The 18,872-nt window shown below is 46.3% G+C and overlaps 1 protein-coding gene across 3 annotated transcripts in view; it reads right to left on the bottom strand.

The window, feature by feature from the left end:
- Positions 1 to 18,872, bottom strand: part of LOC110504258 (dynactin subunit 1b) — a 133,031-nt gene that overhangs the window by 37,128 nt on the left and 77,031 nt on the right. For all 3 annotated transcript variants that reach the window (XM_090221474.1, XM_090221475.1, XM_090221476.1), the window contains one exon: positions 2,478 to 2,582. In XM_090221474.1, coding sequence (XP_090077600.1) covers positions 2,478 to 2,582 — 105 coding nt within the window. The remainder of the gene's footprint in view (positions 1 to 2,477; positions 2,583 to 18,872) is intronic.

Genomic DNA, 18,872 nt, shown 5'->3' with positions numbered 1-18,872 from the left:
TCACTGTAAGGTCTACTACACCTGTTGTATTCAGCATTTCACTGTGAGGTCTACTACACCTGTTGTATTCAGCATTTCACTGTAAGGTCTACTACACCTGTTGTATTCAGCATTTCACTGTAAGGTCTACTACACCTGTTGTATTCAGCATTTCACTGTAAGGTCTACTACACATCTACTACACTGTAAGGTCTACTACACCTGTTGTATTCTGCATTTCACTGTAAGGTCTACTACACCTGTTGTATTCAGCATTTCACTGTGAGGTCTACTACACCTGTTGTATTCAGCATTTCACAGTAAGGTCTACTACACCTGTTGTATTCAGCATGTCACTGTGAGGTCTACTACACCTGTTGTATTCAGCATTTCACTGTAAGGTCTACTACACCTGTTGTATTCAGCATTTCACTGTAAGGTCTACTACACCTGTTGTATTCAGCACTTCACTGTGAGGTCTACTACACCTGTTGTATTCAGCATTTCACAGTAAGGTCTACTACACCTGTTGTATTCAGCATGTCACTGTGAGGTCTACTACACCTGTTGTATTCAGCATTTCACTGTAAGGTCTACTACACCTGTTGTATTCAGCATTTCACTGTGAGGTCTACAACACCTGTTGTATTCAGCACTTCACTGTGAGGTCTACTACACCTGTTGTATTCAGCATTTCACTGTAAGGTCTACTACACCTGTTGTATTCAGCATTTCACTGTAAGGTCTACTACACCTGTTGTATTCAGCATTTCACTGTAAGGTCTACTACACCTGTTGTATTCAGCATTTCACTGTGAGGTCTACTACACCTGTTGTATTCAGCATTTCACTGTAAGGTCTACTACACCTGTTGTATTCAGCATTTCACTGTAAGGTCTACTACACCTGTTGTATTCAGCATTTCACTGTGAGGTCTACTACACCTGTTGTATTCAGCATTTCACTGTAAGGTCTACTACACCTGTTGTATTCAGCATTTCACTGTAAGGTCTACTACACCTGTTGTATTCAGCATTTCACTGTGAGGTCTACTACACCTGTTGTATTCAGCATTTCACTGTAAGGTCTACTACACCTGTTGTATTCAGCATTTCACTGTAAGGTCTACTACACCTGTTGTATTCAGCATTTCACTGTGAGGTCTACTACACCTGTTGTATTCAGCATTTCACTGTAAGGTCTACTACACCTGTTGTATTCAGCATTTCACTGTGAGGTCTACTACACCTGTTGTATTCAGCATTTCACTGTAAGGTCTACTACACCTGTTGTATTCAGCATTTCACTGTAAGGTCTACTACACCTGTCCCAGTTGGTCTGTGTCTGTCCCAGTTGGTCTGTGGTCTGTCTGTCCTAGAAGGTCTGTGTCTGTCCCAGTTGGTTTGTGGTGTGTCTGTCCTAGAAGGTCTGTGGTGTGTCTGTCCTAGTTGGTCTGTGGTGTGCCTGTCCTAGAAGGTCTGTGGTGTGTCTGTCCCAGTTGGTCTGTGGTGTGTCTGTCCCAGTTGGTCTGTGGTGTGTCTGTCCTAGTTGGTCTGTGTCTGTCCTAGTTGGTCTGTGTCTGTCCCAGTTTGTCTGTGGTGTGTCTGTCCTAGTTGGTCTGTGGTGTGTCTGTCCTAGAAGGTCTGTGTCTGTCCTAGTTGGTCTGTGGTGTGTCTGTCCTAGTTGGTCTGTGGTGTGTCTGTCCTAGTTGGTCTGTGGTGTGTCTGTCCCAGTTGGTCTGTGTTGTGTCTGTCCTAGTTGGTCTGTGGTGTGTCTGTCCTAGTTGGTCTGTGTTGTGTCTGTCCTAGTTGGTCTGTGGTGTGTCTGTCCTAGTTGGTCTGCGTCTGTCCCAGTTGGTCTGTGGTGTGTCTGTCCCAGTTCATCTGTGTCTGTCCCAGTTGGTCTGTGGTGTGTCTGTCCTAGTTTGTCTGTGGTGTGTTTGTCCTAGTTGGTCTGTGTCTGTCCTAGTTGGTCTGTGTCTGTCCCAGTTGGTATGTGTCTGTCCCAGCTGGTCTGTGGTGTGTCTGTCCCAGTTGGTCTGTGTCTGACCCAGTTGGTCTGTGTTGTGTCTGTTCCAGTTGGTCTGTGGTGTGTCTGTCCTAGTTGGTCTGTGTCTGTCCTTGTTGGTCTGTGGTGTGTCTGTCCTAGTTGGTCTGTGTCTGTCCTAGTTGGTCTGTGGTGTGTCTGTCCTAGTTGGTCTGTGTCTGTGCCAGTTTGTCTGTGGTGTGTCTGTCCTAGTTTGTCTGTGTTGTGTCTGTCCCAGTTGGTCTGTGGTGTGTCTGTGCCAGTTTGTCTGTGGTGTGTCTGTCCCAGTTGGTCTGTGTTGTGTCTGTCCCAGTTGGTCTGTGGTGTGTCTGTCCTAGTTGGTCTGTGTCTGTCCTTGTTGGTCTGTGGTGTGTCTGTCCTAGTTGGTCTGTGTCTGTCCTAGTTGGTCTGTGGTGTGTCTGTCCTAGTTGGTCTGTGTCTGTGCCAGTTTGTCTGTGGTGTATCTGTCTCACCAGATCAACGACTGTCTCTCTCAGTTCTCTGACTTTCTCCTCCAGGTCTAGATTCCTCTCTGTCAGAGTCTCCACCATCTCCTCAGCTCCTAGTGCCCCATCCACCTGGAACGCAGATCATAACACAGCCATCAGCCCCATCCACACAGCCGTCAGCACCATCAACACAGCCATCATCCCCATCAACACAACCATCAGCCCCATCAACACAACCATCAGCCCCATCCACACAGCCGTCAGCCTCATCTACACAACCATCAGCCCCATCAACACAACCATCAGCCCCATCAACACAGCCATCAGCCCCATCCACACAGCCATCATCCCCATCAACACAGCCAATCATCCCCATCAACACAACCATCAGCCCCATCAACACAACCATCAGCCCCATCCACACAGCCGTCAGCACCATCAACACAGCCATCATCCCCATCAACACAACCATCAGCCCCATCAACACAACCATCAGCCCCATCCACACAGCCGTCAGCCTCATCTACACAACCATCAGCCCCATCAACACAACCATCAGCCCCATCAACACAGCCATCAGCCCCATCCACACAGCCATCATCCCCATCAACACAGCCAATCATCCCCATCAACACAACCATCAGCCCCATCCACACAGTCGTCAGCCCCATCAACACAGCCATCAGCCCCATCAACACAGCCAATCATACCCATCAACACAACCATCAGCCCCATCAACACAACCATCAGCCCCATCCACACAGCCGTCAGCCCCATCAACACAACCATCAGCCCCATCAACACAACCATCAGCCCCATCAACACAGCCAATCATACCCATCAACACAACCATCAGCCCCATCCACACAGCCATCACCCCCATCAACACAGCCAATCATACCCATCAACACAACCATCAGCCCCATCCACACAGCCATCACCCCCATCAACACAGCCAATCATACCCATCAACACAACCATCAGCCCCATCAACACAGCCATCACCCCCATCAACACAGCCAATCATACCCATCAACACAGCCATCATCCCCGTCAACACAGCCATCACCCCCATCAACACAGCCATCACCCCCATCAACACAGCCGTCAGGGACTACAATTATTCTTATTCCCTCACCAGCAGCCGTGTTAAGCGTTTGTAACATAAACCTTTTCCTTTACAGGAAACCTGGGAATTTGGGGAAAGTTCCCAGAACTGTTCAACCCAATAAAAACACAGGAAAATGTGTATTTTAACTGTGCCTTCAAAATAGGGAGGTCCAGGTCGTCACAAAAATACAACATTTAGACGGCTCAACTCCGCTCACATGCTCTGCTTAGTGGTGCATTAACGGGAAAGAAACGACAGGCAATCAATCCAGTGGGATGGACGTGACAAGATACTCAGGTGGGCGGGGCATGCGCATTGCCACTCATCACATCATAAAGGCCACTGTGAAGAAGACAAGATACTCAGGTGGGCGGGGCATGCGCGTTGCCACTCATCACATCATAAAGGCCACTGTGAAGAAGACAAGATACTCAGGTGGGCGGGGCATGCGCGTTGCCACTCATCACATCATAAAGGCCACTGTGAAGAAGACAAGATACTCAGGTGGGCGGGGCATGCGCGTTGCCACTCATCACATCATAAAGGCCACTGTGAAGAAGACAAGATACTCAGGTGGGCGGGGCATGCGCGTTGCCACTCATCACATCATAAAGGCCACTGTGAAGAAGACAATATACTCAGGTGGGCGGGGCATGCGCGTTGCCACTAATCACATCATAAAGGCCACTGTGAAGAAGACAATATACTCAGGTGGGCGGGGCATGCGCGTTGCCACTCATCACATCATAAAGGCCACTGTGAAGAAGACAATATACTCAGGTGGGCGGGGCATGCGCGTTGCCACTCATCACATCAGAAAGGCCACTGTGAAGAAGACAAGATGAGTGGCAACGCGCAAGGCCATCAGACTGTTAAACAGCCACCACTAACACTGAGTGGCTGCTGCCAACACACTGACACTGACTCAACTCCAGCCACTTTAATAATGGGAATTGATGGGAAATGATGTAAATATATCACTAGCCACTTTAAACAATGCTACCTTATATAATGTTACTTACCCTACATTATTCATCTCATATGCATACGTATATACTGTACTCTATATCATCGACTGTATCCTTATGTAATACATGTATCACTAGCCACTTTAAACTATGCCACTGTTTACATACTCATCTCATTTGTACATACTGTACTCGATACCATCTACTGTATCTTGCCTATGCTGCTCTGTACCATCACTCATTCATATATCCTTATGTACATATTCTTTATCCCCTTACACTGTGTACAAGACAGTAGTTTTGGAATTGTTAGTTAGATTACTTGTTATTACTGCATTGTCGGAACTAGAAGCACAAGCATTTCGCTACACTCGCATTAACATCTGCTAACCATGTGTATGTGACAAATAAAATTTGATTTGATTTGGATTTGATTTGAAGATACTCAGGTGGGCGGGGCATGCGCGTTGCCACTCATCACATCATAAAGGCCACTGCTGAAAAACAACTGCCCTTCTGTACCCGTTCAACATAACCTAGATGTACAGTGTGGCAAAAAAGTATTTGTAATTGGGTAATTGTGCAAGTTCTCCCACTAAAAAAGATGAGAGAGGCCTGTAATTTTCATCATAGGTACACTTCAACTTCAACGAAGTATTGAGATAAACTTTTGTTATTGACCAAATACTTATTTTCCACCATAATTTGCTAATTAATTCATAAAAAAATCCTACAATATGATTTTCTGGATTTTTTTTTCTCATTTTGTCTGTCATAGTTGAAGTGTACCTATGATGAAAATTACAGGCCTCTCTCATCTTTTTAAGTGGGAGAACTTGCACAATTGGTGGCTGACTAAATACTTTTTGCCCCACTGTATGTGTTTGAGAGTGTGGGTTGGAGAGTGAGCTGCGTTCAGGGGATCGAGGTGTTTGAGAGTGAGGGCTGGAAGCAGACGTTACAACATCACCCAAGTAATCATCAATTTAGAGCGCAGCTGCACGCGACCCGATCGTAATGCCCGTGGTAAATTTGGTTTGACTTTGGATATCCCGATGGGGCTAATTATGAACCAATTCAAATACAAACTAAATATTGTGCCATTTACATTGTGTAATTTATTGACTGTCCCTAACTAGCCCAGGAGATAGGCTATCCAAAGTCAAACCTACTTTGCCGCTGTCGCACACCAGCCAGCTGAAGCTAATTGGCGAATGAAGTTGGCTAGCACTAGCTAGCCTAAGCTACTTCCAGACACAAGACCGGGGCCTTTGGTTTCGCAAAAGCATCTTAAGGCTAAATTCATCGTTGGGTTTTTAGGAGCATTGTTAAAATCTCGGAGCTGTTTCCCAAAACAATCGTTATTAACGTTGCACTTGAAAACGCTCGTAATCTAACACCTGCATCGACAGATGCTATTTTGCCCTCAAACACAGATCTCTGCTAAAAACACAGAATCAACTGGTTTATCTCTCTGTGACACCGATAACTTCCGAACAAAGTTGACTTCAAATACAAAGCTGTCTTTCCAAATCGATTCAAACACTCAACGTATAAAAATATTATTCAAATGAAAACCGAGATAACAACATAATATATATATAGTAGGCTGTATGCTTATCTTAATCATGTTCAATCAATTGAGTTATATTTTGCTACTTGTAGACTACTGTCTGTAATTTGACTCAGTATATTTCATGCTGCGTAGCCTAGCGTGATCAATGATGTGCCAAATCAGGGATTTAGTACATTTTTATTTGGTAAGCATTAGTATAATCCGCCTCAATATTTGCAGCTGTAGGTGCAAATAGGAGCTGATCCGTCTTGACATTATAATTACATAATGAGGTAAGATTAGAATGTAGAAAGCTTATTCGAGGACAGCGCTCCCTTTCTTTGGAAGTATGCTTGGGGTCATTGTCCTTGTTGGAGTCCCTGTGTATGACCTTCTACCTGGCCCTGAACCCAGCTACCTGCCTCCTCCTGTGTATGACCTTCTGCCTGCCCCTGGACTGCCCCTGGACCCAGTTACCTGCCCCTGGACCCAGCTACCTGCCTCCTCCTGTGTATGACCTTCTGCTTGCCCTGGACCCAGCTACCTGCCTCCTCCTGTGTATGACCTTCTGCCTGCCCCTGGACCCAGCTACCTGCCTCCTCCTGTGTATGACCTTCTGCCTGCCCCTGGACCCAGCTACCTGCCTCCTCCTGTGTATGACCTTCTGCCTGCCCCTGGACCCAGCTTCCTGCCTCCTCCTGTGTATGACCTTCTGCTTGCCCTGGACCCAGCTACCTGCCTCCTCCTGTGGTCCTCTACCAATAAAACACCTGTTGCGCCCTGTGCTTGAAACCAGCTCTCTGTCTCCCATCATGTCTCCCATCATATTCATTACAGCTGTGGGCATATGGACATGATTGAAATAGAAGGAAGGAAAACTATTGCATAGCCTTAATTCCGTGACATTTCCTAATCATCTCGTAAATCTCAGTTTTGGACGAGACTGACTTTATGACCAAAATTATCCTATTTACACTTGAGTCAATTTTTACACTAGAAAAAGGTTTTCGTCTCATATCAATGGCTGTTTTCAACCAGAGAAGTTGTAGAGCTTATTAATAATGTAAATGGTATATAGATAAAGACACTTACAGTTATGGATATAAATATGTAGAGCTTATTAATAATGTAAATGGTATATAGATAAAGACACTTACAGTTATGGATATAAATATGTAGAGCTTATTAATAATGTAAACGGTATATAGATAAAGACACTTACAGTTATGGATATAAATATGTAGAGCTTATTAATAATGTAAATGGTATATAGATAAAGACACTTACAGTTATGGATATAAATATGTAGAGCTTATTAATAATGTAAACGGTATATAGATAAAGGCACTTACAGTTATGGATATAAATATGTAGAGCTTATTAATTAATTAATTAATTAATTAATTAATTGCATCTTGTAGCTCCAACTCCAAAAAGTTCTGGGACACTGTGAAGTCCATGGAGAACAAGAGCACCTCCTCCCAGCTGCCCACTGCACTGAGGCTAGGTAACACGGTCACCACCGATAAATCCATGATTATCGAAAACTTCAACAAGCATTTCTCAACGGCTGGCCATGCCTTCCGCCTGGCTACTCCAACCTCGTCCAACAGCTCCCCCCCCCTGCAGCTACTCGCCCAAGCCTCTCCAGGTTCTCCTTTACCCAAATCCAGATAGCAGATGTTCTGAAAGAGCTGCAAAACCTGGACCCGTACAAATCAGCTGGGCTTGACAATCTGGACCCTCTATTCCTGAAACTATCTGCCGCCATTGTCGCAACCCCTATTACCAGCCTGTTTAACCTCTCTTTCATATCGTCTGAGATCCCCAAGGATTGGAAAGCTGCCGCAGTCATCCCCCTCTTCAAAGGGGGCGACACCCTGGACCCAAACTGTTACAGACCAATATCCATCCTGCCCTGCCTATCTAAGGTCTTCGAAAGCCAAGTCAACAAACAGATCACTGACCATCTTGAATCCCACCGTACCTTCTCCGCTGTGCAATCTGGTTTCCGAGCCGGTCACGGGTGTACCTCAGCCACGCTCAAGGTACTAAACGATATCATAACCGCCATCGATAAAAGACAGTACTGTGCAGCCGTCTTCATAGACCTTGCCAAGGCTTTCGACTCTGTCAATCACCGTATTCTTATCGGCAGACTCAGTAGCCTCGGTTTTTCGGATGACTGCCTTGCCTGGTTCACCAATTACTTTGCAGACAGAGTTCAGTGTGTCAAATCGGAGGGCATGCTGTCCGGTCCTCTGGCAGTCTCTATGGGGGTGCCACAGGGTTCAATTCTCGGGCCGACTCTTTTCTCTGTATATATCAATGATGTTTCTCATGCTGCGGGCGATTCCCTGATCCACCTCTACGCAGACGACACCTTTCTATATACTTCCGGCCCGTCCTTGGACACTGTGCTATCTAACCTCCAAACGAGCTTCAATGCCATACAGCACTCCTTCCGTGGCCTCCAACTGCTCTTAAACGCTAGTAAAACCAAATGCATGCTTTTCAACCGTTCGCTGCCTGCACCCGCACGCCTGACCAGCATCACCACCCTGGATGGTTCCGACCTTGAATATGTGGACATCTATAAGTACCTAGGTGTCTGGCTAGACTCTAAACTCTCCTTCCAGACCCATATCAAACATCTCCAATCGAAAATCAAATCAAGAGTCGGCTTTCTATTCCGCAACAAAGCCTCCTTCACTCACGCCGCCAAACTTACCCTAGTAAAACTGACTATCCTACCGATCCTCGACTTCGGCGATGTCATCTACAAAATTGCTTCCAACACTCTACTCAGCAAACTGGATGCAGTTTATCACAGTGTCATCCGTTTTGTCACTAAAGCACCTTATACCACCCACCACTGCGACTTGTATGCTCTAGTCGGCTGGCCCTCGCTACATATTCGTCGCCAGACCCACTGGCTCCAGGTCATCTACAAGTCCATGCTAGGTAAAGCTCCGCCTTATCTCAGTTCACTGGTTACGATGGCAACACCCATCCGTAGCACGCGCTCCAGCAGGTGTATCTCATTGATCATCCCTAAAGCCAACACCTCATTTGGCCGCCTTTCGTTCCAGTTCTCTGCTGCCTGTGATTGGAACGAATTGCAAAAATCGCTGAAGTTGGAGACTTTTATCTCCCTCACCAACTTCAAACATCTGCTATCTGAGCAGCTAACCGATCGCTGCAGATGTACATAGTCTATTGGTAAATAGCCCACCCATTTTCACCTACCTCATCCCCATACTATTTTTATTTATTTATTTTTCTGCTCTTTTGCACACCAATATCTCTATCTCTACCTTTACATAACCATCTGATCATTTATCACTCCAGTGTTAATCTGCATAATTGTAATTATTTGCCTACCTTCTCATGCCTTTTGCACACAATGTATATATAGACTCCCCTTTTTTCTACTGTGTTATTGACTTGTTAATTGTTTACTCCATGTGTAACTCTGTGTTGTCTGTTCACACTGCTATGCCTTATCTTGGCCAGGTCGCAGTTGCAAATGAGAACTTGTTCTCAACTAGCCTACCTGGTTAAATAAAGGTGAAATAAAAATAAATAAAAAATAAAATAAAAATTAATAATGTAAACGGTATATAGATAAAGACACTTACAGTTATGGATATAAATATGTAGAGCTTATTAATAATGTAAACGGTATATAGATAAAGGCACTTACAGTTATGGATATAAATATGTAGAGCTTATTAATAATGTAAACGGTATATAGATAAAGACACTTACAGTTATGGATATAAATATGTAGAGCTTATTAATAATGTAAATGGTATATAGATAAAGACACTTACAGTTATGGATATAAATATGTAGAGCTTATTAATAATGTAAATGGTATATAGATAAAGACACTTACAGTTATGGATATAAATATGTAGAGCTTATTAATAATGTAAACGGTATATAGATAAAGACACTTACAGTTATGGATATAAATATGTAGAGCTTATTAATAATGTAAATGGTATATAGATAAAGACACTTACAGTTATGGATATAAATATGTAGAGCTTATTAATAATGTAAACGGTATATAGATAAAGGCACTTACAGTTATGGATATAAATATGTAGAGCTTATTAATAATGTAAACGGTATATAGATAAAGACACTTACAGTTATGGATATAAATATGTAGAGCTTATTAATAATGTAAATGGTATATAGATAAAGACACTTACAGTTATGGATATAAATATGTAGAGCTTATTAATAATGTAAATGGTATATAGATAAAGACACTTACAGTTATGGATATAAATATGTAGAGCTTATTAATAATGTAAACGGTATATAGATAAAGACACTTACAGTTATGGATATAAATATGTAGAGCTTATTAATAATGTAAACGGTATATAGATAAAGACACTTACAGTTATGGATATAAATATGTAGAGCTTATTAATAATGTAAATGGTATATAGATAAAGACACTTACAGTTATGGATATAAATATGTAGAGCTTATTAATAATGTAAATGGTATATAGATAAAGACACTTACAGTTATGGATATAAACATGTAAAGATTATTAATAATGTAAATGGTATATAGATAAAGACACTTACAGTACAAAATGTCACCTTTTATTTGAGAGTATTTTTGTTTTACCGTTTTTAGAAGAAAAAAAATTACTTTGTGTACCAAGTTCCCCCAATTTGAAGAAGTTATAAGTATTTGGACAAATAAAACAATTTTTGGTTGGCCCGGCAATAATGTACTGACTTGTTCAGTAATTGAAGGTGGAAATTCAAACATTGCAGATTGTAAAATACATTTTCAATGCAACAGTACACTAATCAGCAACCAATTGATTAACAATTATTAATTACGCAACTGTCATGTATCGCCAGAGCCTGCATGAGCCGTCCTCCTTTCACAGCTTGGATAGAAAGTTTAGTGTATAAAATCCGTCCATTCCCACAGTCCAACTGGTGTGAACGACACATTCTGGCGCCAAAGAGCCAACATGGCTCTAGGATCGTTTGTCTCTAGGATCGTTTGTCTCTAGGATCGGTCTGTTTGTCTCCAGGATCGGTCCGTTTGTCTCTAGGATCGGTCCGTCCGTTTGGCTCTAGGATACTTTGTCTCTAGGATCGGTCCGTTTGTCTCTAGGATCAATCCTTTTGTCTCCAGGGTCGGTTTGTTTGTCTCCAGGATCGGTCCGTTTGGTTCTAGGATCGGTCCGTCCGTTTGGCTCTAGGATACTTTGTCTCTAGGATCGGTCTGTCCGTTTGTCTCTAGAATCGGTCCGTTTGTCTCCAGGCTCGGTCTGTTTGTCTCCAGGATCGGTCTGTTCGTCTCCAGGATCGGTCCGTCCATTTGTCTCCAGGGTCGGTCTGTTTGTCTCCAGGGTCGGTCTGTTCGTCTCCAGGATCGGTCCGTTTGGTTCTAGGATCGGTCCGTCCGTTTGGCTCTAGGATCGGTCCGTTTGTCTCTAGGATCCGCCCGTTTGGCTCTGGGATCGTTTGTCTCCAGGATCCGTCCGTTTGGCTCTGGGATCGTTTGTCTCTAGGATCAATCCTTTTGTCTCTAGAATCGGTCTGTTTGTCTCCAGGGTCGGTCTGTTCGTCTCCAGGATCGGTCCGTTTGGTTCTAGGATCGGTCCGTCCGTTTGTCTCCAGGGTCGGTCTGTTTGTCTCCAGGGTCGGTCCATTTGTCTACAGGATCGGTCCGTTTGGCTCTAGGATCGGTCTGTCCGTTTGTCTCTAGAATCGGTCCGTTTGTCTCCAGGGTCGGTCTGTTTGTCTCCAGGATCGGTCCGTCCGTTTGTCTCCAGGGTCGGTCTGTTTGTCTCCAGGGTCGGTCTGTTCGTCTCCAGGATCGGTCCGTTTGGTTCTAGGATCGGTCCGTCCGTTTGTCTCCAGGGTCGGTCTGTTTGTCTCCAGGGTCGGTCTGTTCGTCTCCAGGATCGGTCCGTTTGGTTCTAGGATCGGTCCGTCCGTTTGGCTCTAGGATCGGTCCGTTTGTCTCCAGGATCCGTCCGTTTGGCTCTAGGATCGTTTGTCTCTAGGATCGGTCCGTTTGTCTCCAGAATCGGCCGTTTGTCTCTAGGATCAATCCTTTTGTCTCCAGGGTCGGTTTGTTTGGTTCTAGGATCGGTCTGTCCGTTTGTCTCTAGGATCGGTCCGTTTGTCTCCAGGATCGGTCCGTTTGTCTCTAGGATCGTTCTGTCCGTTTGTCTCTAGAATCGGTCTGTTTGTCTCCAGGGTCGGTCTGTTCGTCTCCAGGATCGGTCCGTTTGGTTCTAGGATCGGTCCGTCCGTTTGTCTCCAGGGTCGGTCTGTTTGTCTCCAGGGTCGGTCTGTTTGTCTCCAGGATCAGTCCGTTTGGTTCTAGGATCGGTCCATCCGTTTGTCTCTAGAATTGGTCCATTTGTCTCCAGGATCGGTCCGTTTAGATCTAGGATTGGTCCATTTAACTAACACGATCCCGTGTGTACAGTTGAAGTCGGAAGTTTACATGCACCTTAGCCAAATACATTTAAACTCAGTTTTTCACAATTCCTGACATTTAATCCTAGTAAAAATTCCCTGCATTAGGTCAGTTAGGATCACCACTTTATTTTAAGAAATGTCAGAATAATAGTAGAGAGAATAATTTATTTAAGCTTTTATTTCTTTCATCACATTCCCAGTGGGTCAGAAGTTTACACACACCCAATTTGTCATGTATTGTCATGTTGTGTCTTGTTTCTGTCCTTTCCCTTCACCCTGTCTCCCTCTGCTGGTCGTTATTAGGTTACCTTTTCTCCCCCTCTTTCCCCCAGCTGTTCCTTGTCTCCTCCTAACTACCTCGTCACCCCTTTTCCCACCTGTTCCCTTTTTCCCTCTGATTAGTCCTCTATATCTCTCTCTGTTTTTGTTCCTGTCTTTGTCGGATTCTTGTTTGTGTTTTTCATGCCTGAACCAGACTATCGTCATGTTTGCTGCAACCTTGTCCTGTCCTGTCGGAATCTGCCGGTCCATCTGAGCCTACCTATGTTTTGTTATTAAAGAAGTTCTGTTTACGTTAATTCGCTTTTGGGTCCTCATTCACGCACCGTAACAGAAGAATCCGACCAAGAATGGACCCAGCGACTTCGGATCCTCTCCACTCAGCCGTCGAGATCCAGGGAGCGATGCTAGGCAGACACGAGCAGGAATTGTCTGCTGCTCGACATGCCGTTGAGACCCTGGCCACCCAAGTCTCCAACCTCACAGAACAGGTTCACCATCTCCGCCTCGATCCACCGGCCACTTCCAGGGCTTTCGAATCTCCGGAGCCCAGAACCAATAACCCGCCGTGTTACTCTGGGGAGCCCACTGAATGCCGCTCGTTCCTCACCCAGTGTGATATTGTGTTTTCTCTCCAGCCCAACACTTACTCCAGGAGCACTGCTCGTGTCGCCTACGTCATATCTCTCCTTACTGGACGGGCTCGTGAGTAGGGCACGGCAATCTGGGAGGCAAGGGCTGAGTGTACTAACCAGTATCAGGACTTTAAGGAGGAGATGATACGGGTTTTTGATCGATCTGTTTTTGGGGAGGAGGCTTCCAGGGCCCTGTCTTCCCTATGTCAAGGTAATCGATCCATAACAGACTACTCTATTGAGTTTCGCACTCTTGCTGCCTCCAGTGGCTGGAACGAGCCGGCTTTGCTCGCTCGTTTTCTGGAGGGTCTCCGCGCAGAGGTAAAGGATGAGATTCTCTCCCGGGAGGTTCCTTCCAGCGTGGATTCCTTGATTGAACTCGCTATTCGCATTGAGCGACGGGTTGATCTTCGTCACCGAGCTCGTGGAAAGGAGCTCGCGTTCTCCGTTGCCCCCCTCTCCGCATCACTACCATCTTCCTCTGCCGGCTCGGGTGCTGAGCCTATGCAGCTGGGATGTATCCGCATCTCGACTAAGGAGAGGGAACGGAGAATCACCAACCGCCTCTGTCTCTATTGCGGTTCTGCTGGTCATTTTGTCACTTCATGTCCAGTAAAAGCCAGAGCTCATCAGTAAGCGGAGGGCTACTGGTGAGCGCTACTACTCCTGTCTCTCCTTCAAGATCCTGCACTACCTTGTCGGTCCATCTACGCTGGACCGGTTTGTCAGCTTCCTGCAGTGCCTTAATAGACTCTGGGGCGGAGGGCTGTTTTATGGACGAGACCTGGGCTCGGGAACATGACATTCCTCTCAGACAGTTAAGGGAGTCCACGGCCTTGTTCGCCCTGGATGGTAGTCCTCTCCCCAGGATTCAGCGTGAGACGCTACCTTTAACCCTCACTGTTTCTGGTAATCATAGCGAAACCATTTCTTTTTTAATTTTTCGTTCACCTTTTACACCTGTTGTTTTGGGCCATCCCTGGCTAGTTTGTCATAATCCTTCCATTAATTGGTCTAGTAATTCTATCCTCTCCTGGAACGTCTCTTGTCATGTGAAATGTTTAATGTCTGCTATCCCTCCTGTTTCCTCTGTCTCTTCTTCACAGGAGGAGCCTGGTGATTTGACAGGGGTGCCGGAGGAATATCACGATCTGCGCACGGTGTTCAGTCGGTCCAGGGCCACCTCTCTTCCCCCACACCGGTCGTATGATTGTAGTATTGATCTCCTTCCGGGAACCACTCCCCCCCGGGGTAGACTATACTCTCTGTCGGCGCCCGAACGTAAGGCTCTCGAAGATTATTTGTCTGTAGCTCTTGCCGCCGGTACCATAGTCCCCTCCTCCTCTCCCGCCGGAGCGGGTTTTTTTTTTGTTAAGAAGCAGGACGGGTCCCTGCGCCCCTGCATAGATTATCGAGGGCTGAATGACATAACAGTGAAGAATCGTTATCCGCTTCCTCTTATGTCTTCAGCCTTCGAGATCCTGCAGGGAGCCAGGTTTTTCACTAAGTTGGACCTTCGTAACGCTTACCATCTCGTGCGCATCAGGGAGGGGGACGAGTGGAAGACGGCGTTTAACACTCCGTTAGGGCACTTTGAATACCGGGTTCTTCCTTTCGGCCTCGCTAACGCTCCAGCTGTCTTTCAGGCATTAGTCAATGATGTCCTGAGAGACATGCTGAACATCTTTGTTTTCGTTTACCTTGACGATATCCTGATTTTTTCACCGTCACTCCAGATTCATCTTCAGCACGTTCGACGTGTCCTCCAGCGCCTGTTAGAGAATTGTCTTTTTGTGAAGGCTGAGAAGTGCTCTTTTCATGCCTCCTCCGTCACATTTCTCGGTTCTGTTATTTCCGCTGAAGGCATTAAGATGGATCCCGCTAAGGTCCAAGCTGTCATTGATTGGCCCGTCCCTAAGTCACGCGTCGAGCTGCAGCGCTTTCTCGGCTTCGCGAACTTCTATCGTCGTTTCATCCGTAATTTCGGTCAGGTGGCAGCTCCTCTCACAGCCCTTACTTCTGTCAAGACGTGCTTTAAGTGGTCCGTTTCCGCCCAGGGAGCTTTGATCTCCTCAAGAATCGTTTTACATCCGCACCTATCCTTGTTACACCTGACGTCACTAGACAGTTCGTTGTCGAGGTTGACGCGTCAGAGGTGGGCGTGGGAGCCATTCTTTCTCAGCGCTCCCTCTCTGACGACAAGGTCCACCCTTGCGCGTATTTTTCTCATCGCCTGTCGCCGTCGGAACGTAACTATGATGTGGGAAACCGCGAACTGCTCGCCATCCGCTTAGCCCTAGGCGAATGGCGACAGTGGTTGGAGGGGGCGACCGTTCCTTTTGTCGTTTGGACTGACCATAGGAACCTTGAGTACATCCGTTCTGCCAAACGACTTAATGCGCGTCAGGCGCGCTGGGCGCTGTTTTTCGCTCGTTTCGAGTTCGTGATTTCTTATCGTCCGGGCTCTAAGAACACCAAGCCTGATGCTTTATCTCGTCTCTTCAGTTCTTCAGTAGCCTCCACTGACCCCGAGGGGATTCTCCCTGAGGGGCGTGTTGTCGGGTTGACTGTCTGGGGAAATGAGAGGCAGGTAAAGCAAGCGCTCACTCAAACTCCGTCGCCGCGCGCTTGTCCTAGGAACCTTCTTTTCGTTCCCGTTCCTACTCGTCTGGCCGTTCTTCAGTGGGCTCACTCTGCCAAATTAGCCGGCCATCCTGGCGTTCGGGGTACGCTTGCTTCCATTCGCCAGCGTTTTTGGTGGCCCTCCCGGGAGCATGACACGCGTCGCTTCGTGGCTGCTTGTTCGGTCTGCGCGCAGACTAAGTCCGGTAACTCCCCTCCTGCCGGCCGTCTCAGGCCGCTTCCCATTCCCTCTCGACCGTGGTCTCACATCGCCTTAGATTTTGTCACCGGACTGCCTTCGTCAGCGGGGAAGACTGTTATTCTTACGGTTGTCGACAGGTTCTCTAAGGCGGCTCATTTTATTCCCCTTGCTAAGCTTCCTTCTGCTAAAGAGACGGCACAAATCATCATCGAGAATGTTTTCAGAATTCATGGCCTTCCGTCAGACGTCGTTTCGGACAGAGGTCCGCAATTCACGTCTCAATTTTGGAGGGAGTTTTGCCGTTTGATTGGGGCTTCCGTCAGTCTCTCTTCCGGCTTTCACCCCCAGTCTAACGGTCAAGCAGAACGGGCCAATCAGACTATTGGTCGCATCTTACGCAGTCTTTCTTTTCGCAACCCTGCGTCTTGGTCAGAACAGCTCCCCTGGGCAGAATACGCCCACAACTCGCTTCCTTCGTCTGCGACCGGGCTATCTCCTTTTCAGAGTAGCCTCGGGTACCAGCCTCCGCTGTTCTCATCTCAGTTCGCCGAGTCCAGCGTCCCCTCCGCTCAGGCTTTTGTCCAACGTTGCGAGCGCACCTGGAAGAGGGTCAGGTCTGCACTTTGCCGTTATAGGGCGCAGACTGTGAGAGCTGCTAATAAGCGTAGAACTAAGAGTCCTAGATATTGTCGCGGTCAGAGAGTTTGGCTCTCCACTCAGAACCTTCCCCTTAAGACCGCTTCTCGCAAGTTGACCCCGCGGTTCATTGGTCCGTTCCGTATTTCTCGGATCATTAATCCTGTCGCAGTGCGACTTCTTCTTCCGCGATATCTTCGTCGCGTCCACCCGGTCTTCCATGTCTCCTGTGTCAAGCCCGTTCTTCGCGCCCCCGCTCGTCTTCCCCCCCCCCCCATCCTTGTCGAGGGCGCACCCATCTACAGGGTCCGTAGGATTTTGGACATGCGTCCTCGGGGCCGTGGTCATCAGTACCTAGTAGATTGGGAGGGGTACGGTCCTGAGGAGAGGAGTTGGGTTCCCTCTCGGGACGTGCTGGACCGTGCGCTGATCGATGATTTCCTCCGTTGCCGCCAGGTTTCCTCCTCGAGTGCGCCAGGAGGCGCTCGGTGAGTGGGGGGGTACTGTCATGTATTGTCATGTTGTGTCTTGTTTCTGTCCTTTCCCTTCACCCTGTCTCCCTCTGCTGGTCGTTATTAGGTTACCTTTTCTCCCCCTCTTTCCCCCAGCTGTTCCTTGTCTCCTCCTAACTACCTCGTCACCCCTTTTCCCACCTGTTCCCTTTTTCCCTCTGATTAGTCCTCTATATCTCTCTCTGTTTTTGTTCCTGTCTTTGTCGGATTCTTGTTTGTGTTTTTCATGCCTGAACCAGACTATCGTCATGTTTGCTGCAACCTTGTCCTGTCCTGTCGGAATCTGCCGGTCCATCTGAGCCTACCTATGTTTTGTTATTAAAGAAGTTCTGTTTACGTTAATTCGCTTTTGGGTCCTCATTCACGCACCGTAACACAATTAGTATTTGGTAGCATTGCCTTGAAATTGTTAATCTTGGGTCAAACATTTTGGGTAGCCTTCCACAAGCTTCCCACAATAAGTTGGGTTTTGGCCCATTCCTCCTGACAGAGCTGGTGTAACTGAGTCAGGTTTGTAGGCCTCCTTGCTCGCACATGTTTTTTCAGTTCTGCCCACACATTTTCGATAGGATTGAGGTCAGGGCTTTGTGATGGCTACTCTAATACCTTGACTTTGTTGTTTTTAAGCCATTTTGCCACAACTTTGGAAGTATGCTTGGGGTCATTGTCCATTTGGAAGACACATTTGTGACCAAGCTTTAATGTCTTGAGATGTTGCTTCAATATATACACATACTTTTCCTACCTCATGACGCCATCTATTTTGTGAAGGCACTGAGTTCGAAGGTAGGCCTTGAAATACATCCAAAGGTACACCTCCAATTGACTCAAATGATGTCAATTAGCCTATCAGAGGCTTCTAAAGCCATGACATAATTTTCTGGAATTTTCCAAGCTGTTTAAAGCCACAGTCAACTTAGTGTATGTAAACTTCTGACCCACTGGAATTGTGATACAGTGAATTATAAGTGAAATAATCTGTCTGTAAACAAATGTTGAAAAAATTACTTGTGTCATGCACAAAGTAGATGTCATAACCGACTTGCCAAAACTATAGTTTGTTAATAAGAAATGTGTGGAGTGGTTGAAAAACGAGTTTTAATGACTCCAACCTAAGTATATGTAAACTTCCGACTTCAACTGTATAATATAATCTTGATGTTGTCATCATTTATGTCAAACGGAGAAATGTAAGCTACTCTATCTGGCTCCAGTCTCATCACTCGTAGGCCAACAAGTGTTCACAGAAGGGGGGGTCGATCTCATTAGCGCCGCTGTGCAAGTCGTCAGCTTGGCTTTCTGGACGAGGAGGAGGAAGAGGAGGGCATTTTGATTACCTTACTGAGGGCATAACTGAACTGCTTGTATTTGAACATATTCCCAGTCACCTTGGTTAAATGCAGTGGTTTGTGCT

The sequence above is a fragment of the Oncorhynchus mykiss genome, chromosome 25, assembly GCF_057628025.1.
Source record: "Oncorhynchus mykiss isolate SJ-2025 chromosome 25, ASM5762802v1, whole genome shotgun sequence".
Classification (NCBI taxonomy): domain Eukaryota; kingdom Metazoa; phylum Chordata; class Actinopteri; order Salmoniformes; family Salmonidae; genus Oncorhynchus; species Oncorhynchus mykiss.
This window is presented reverse-complemented; position numbering and strand designations above follow the sequence as displayed.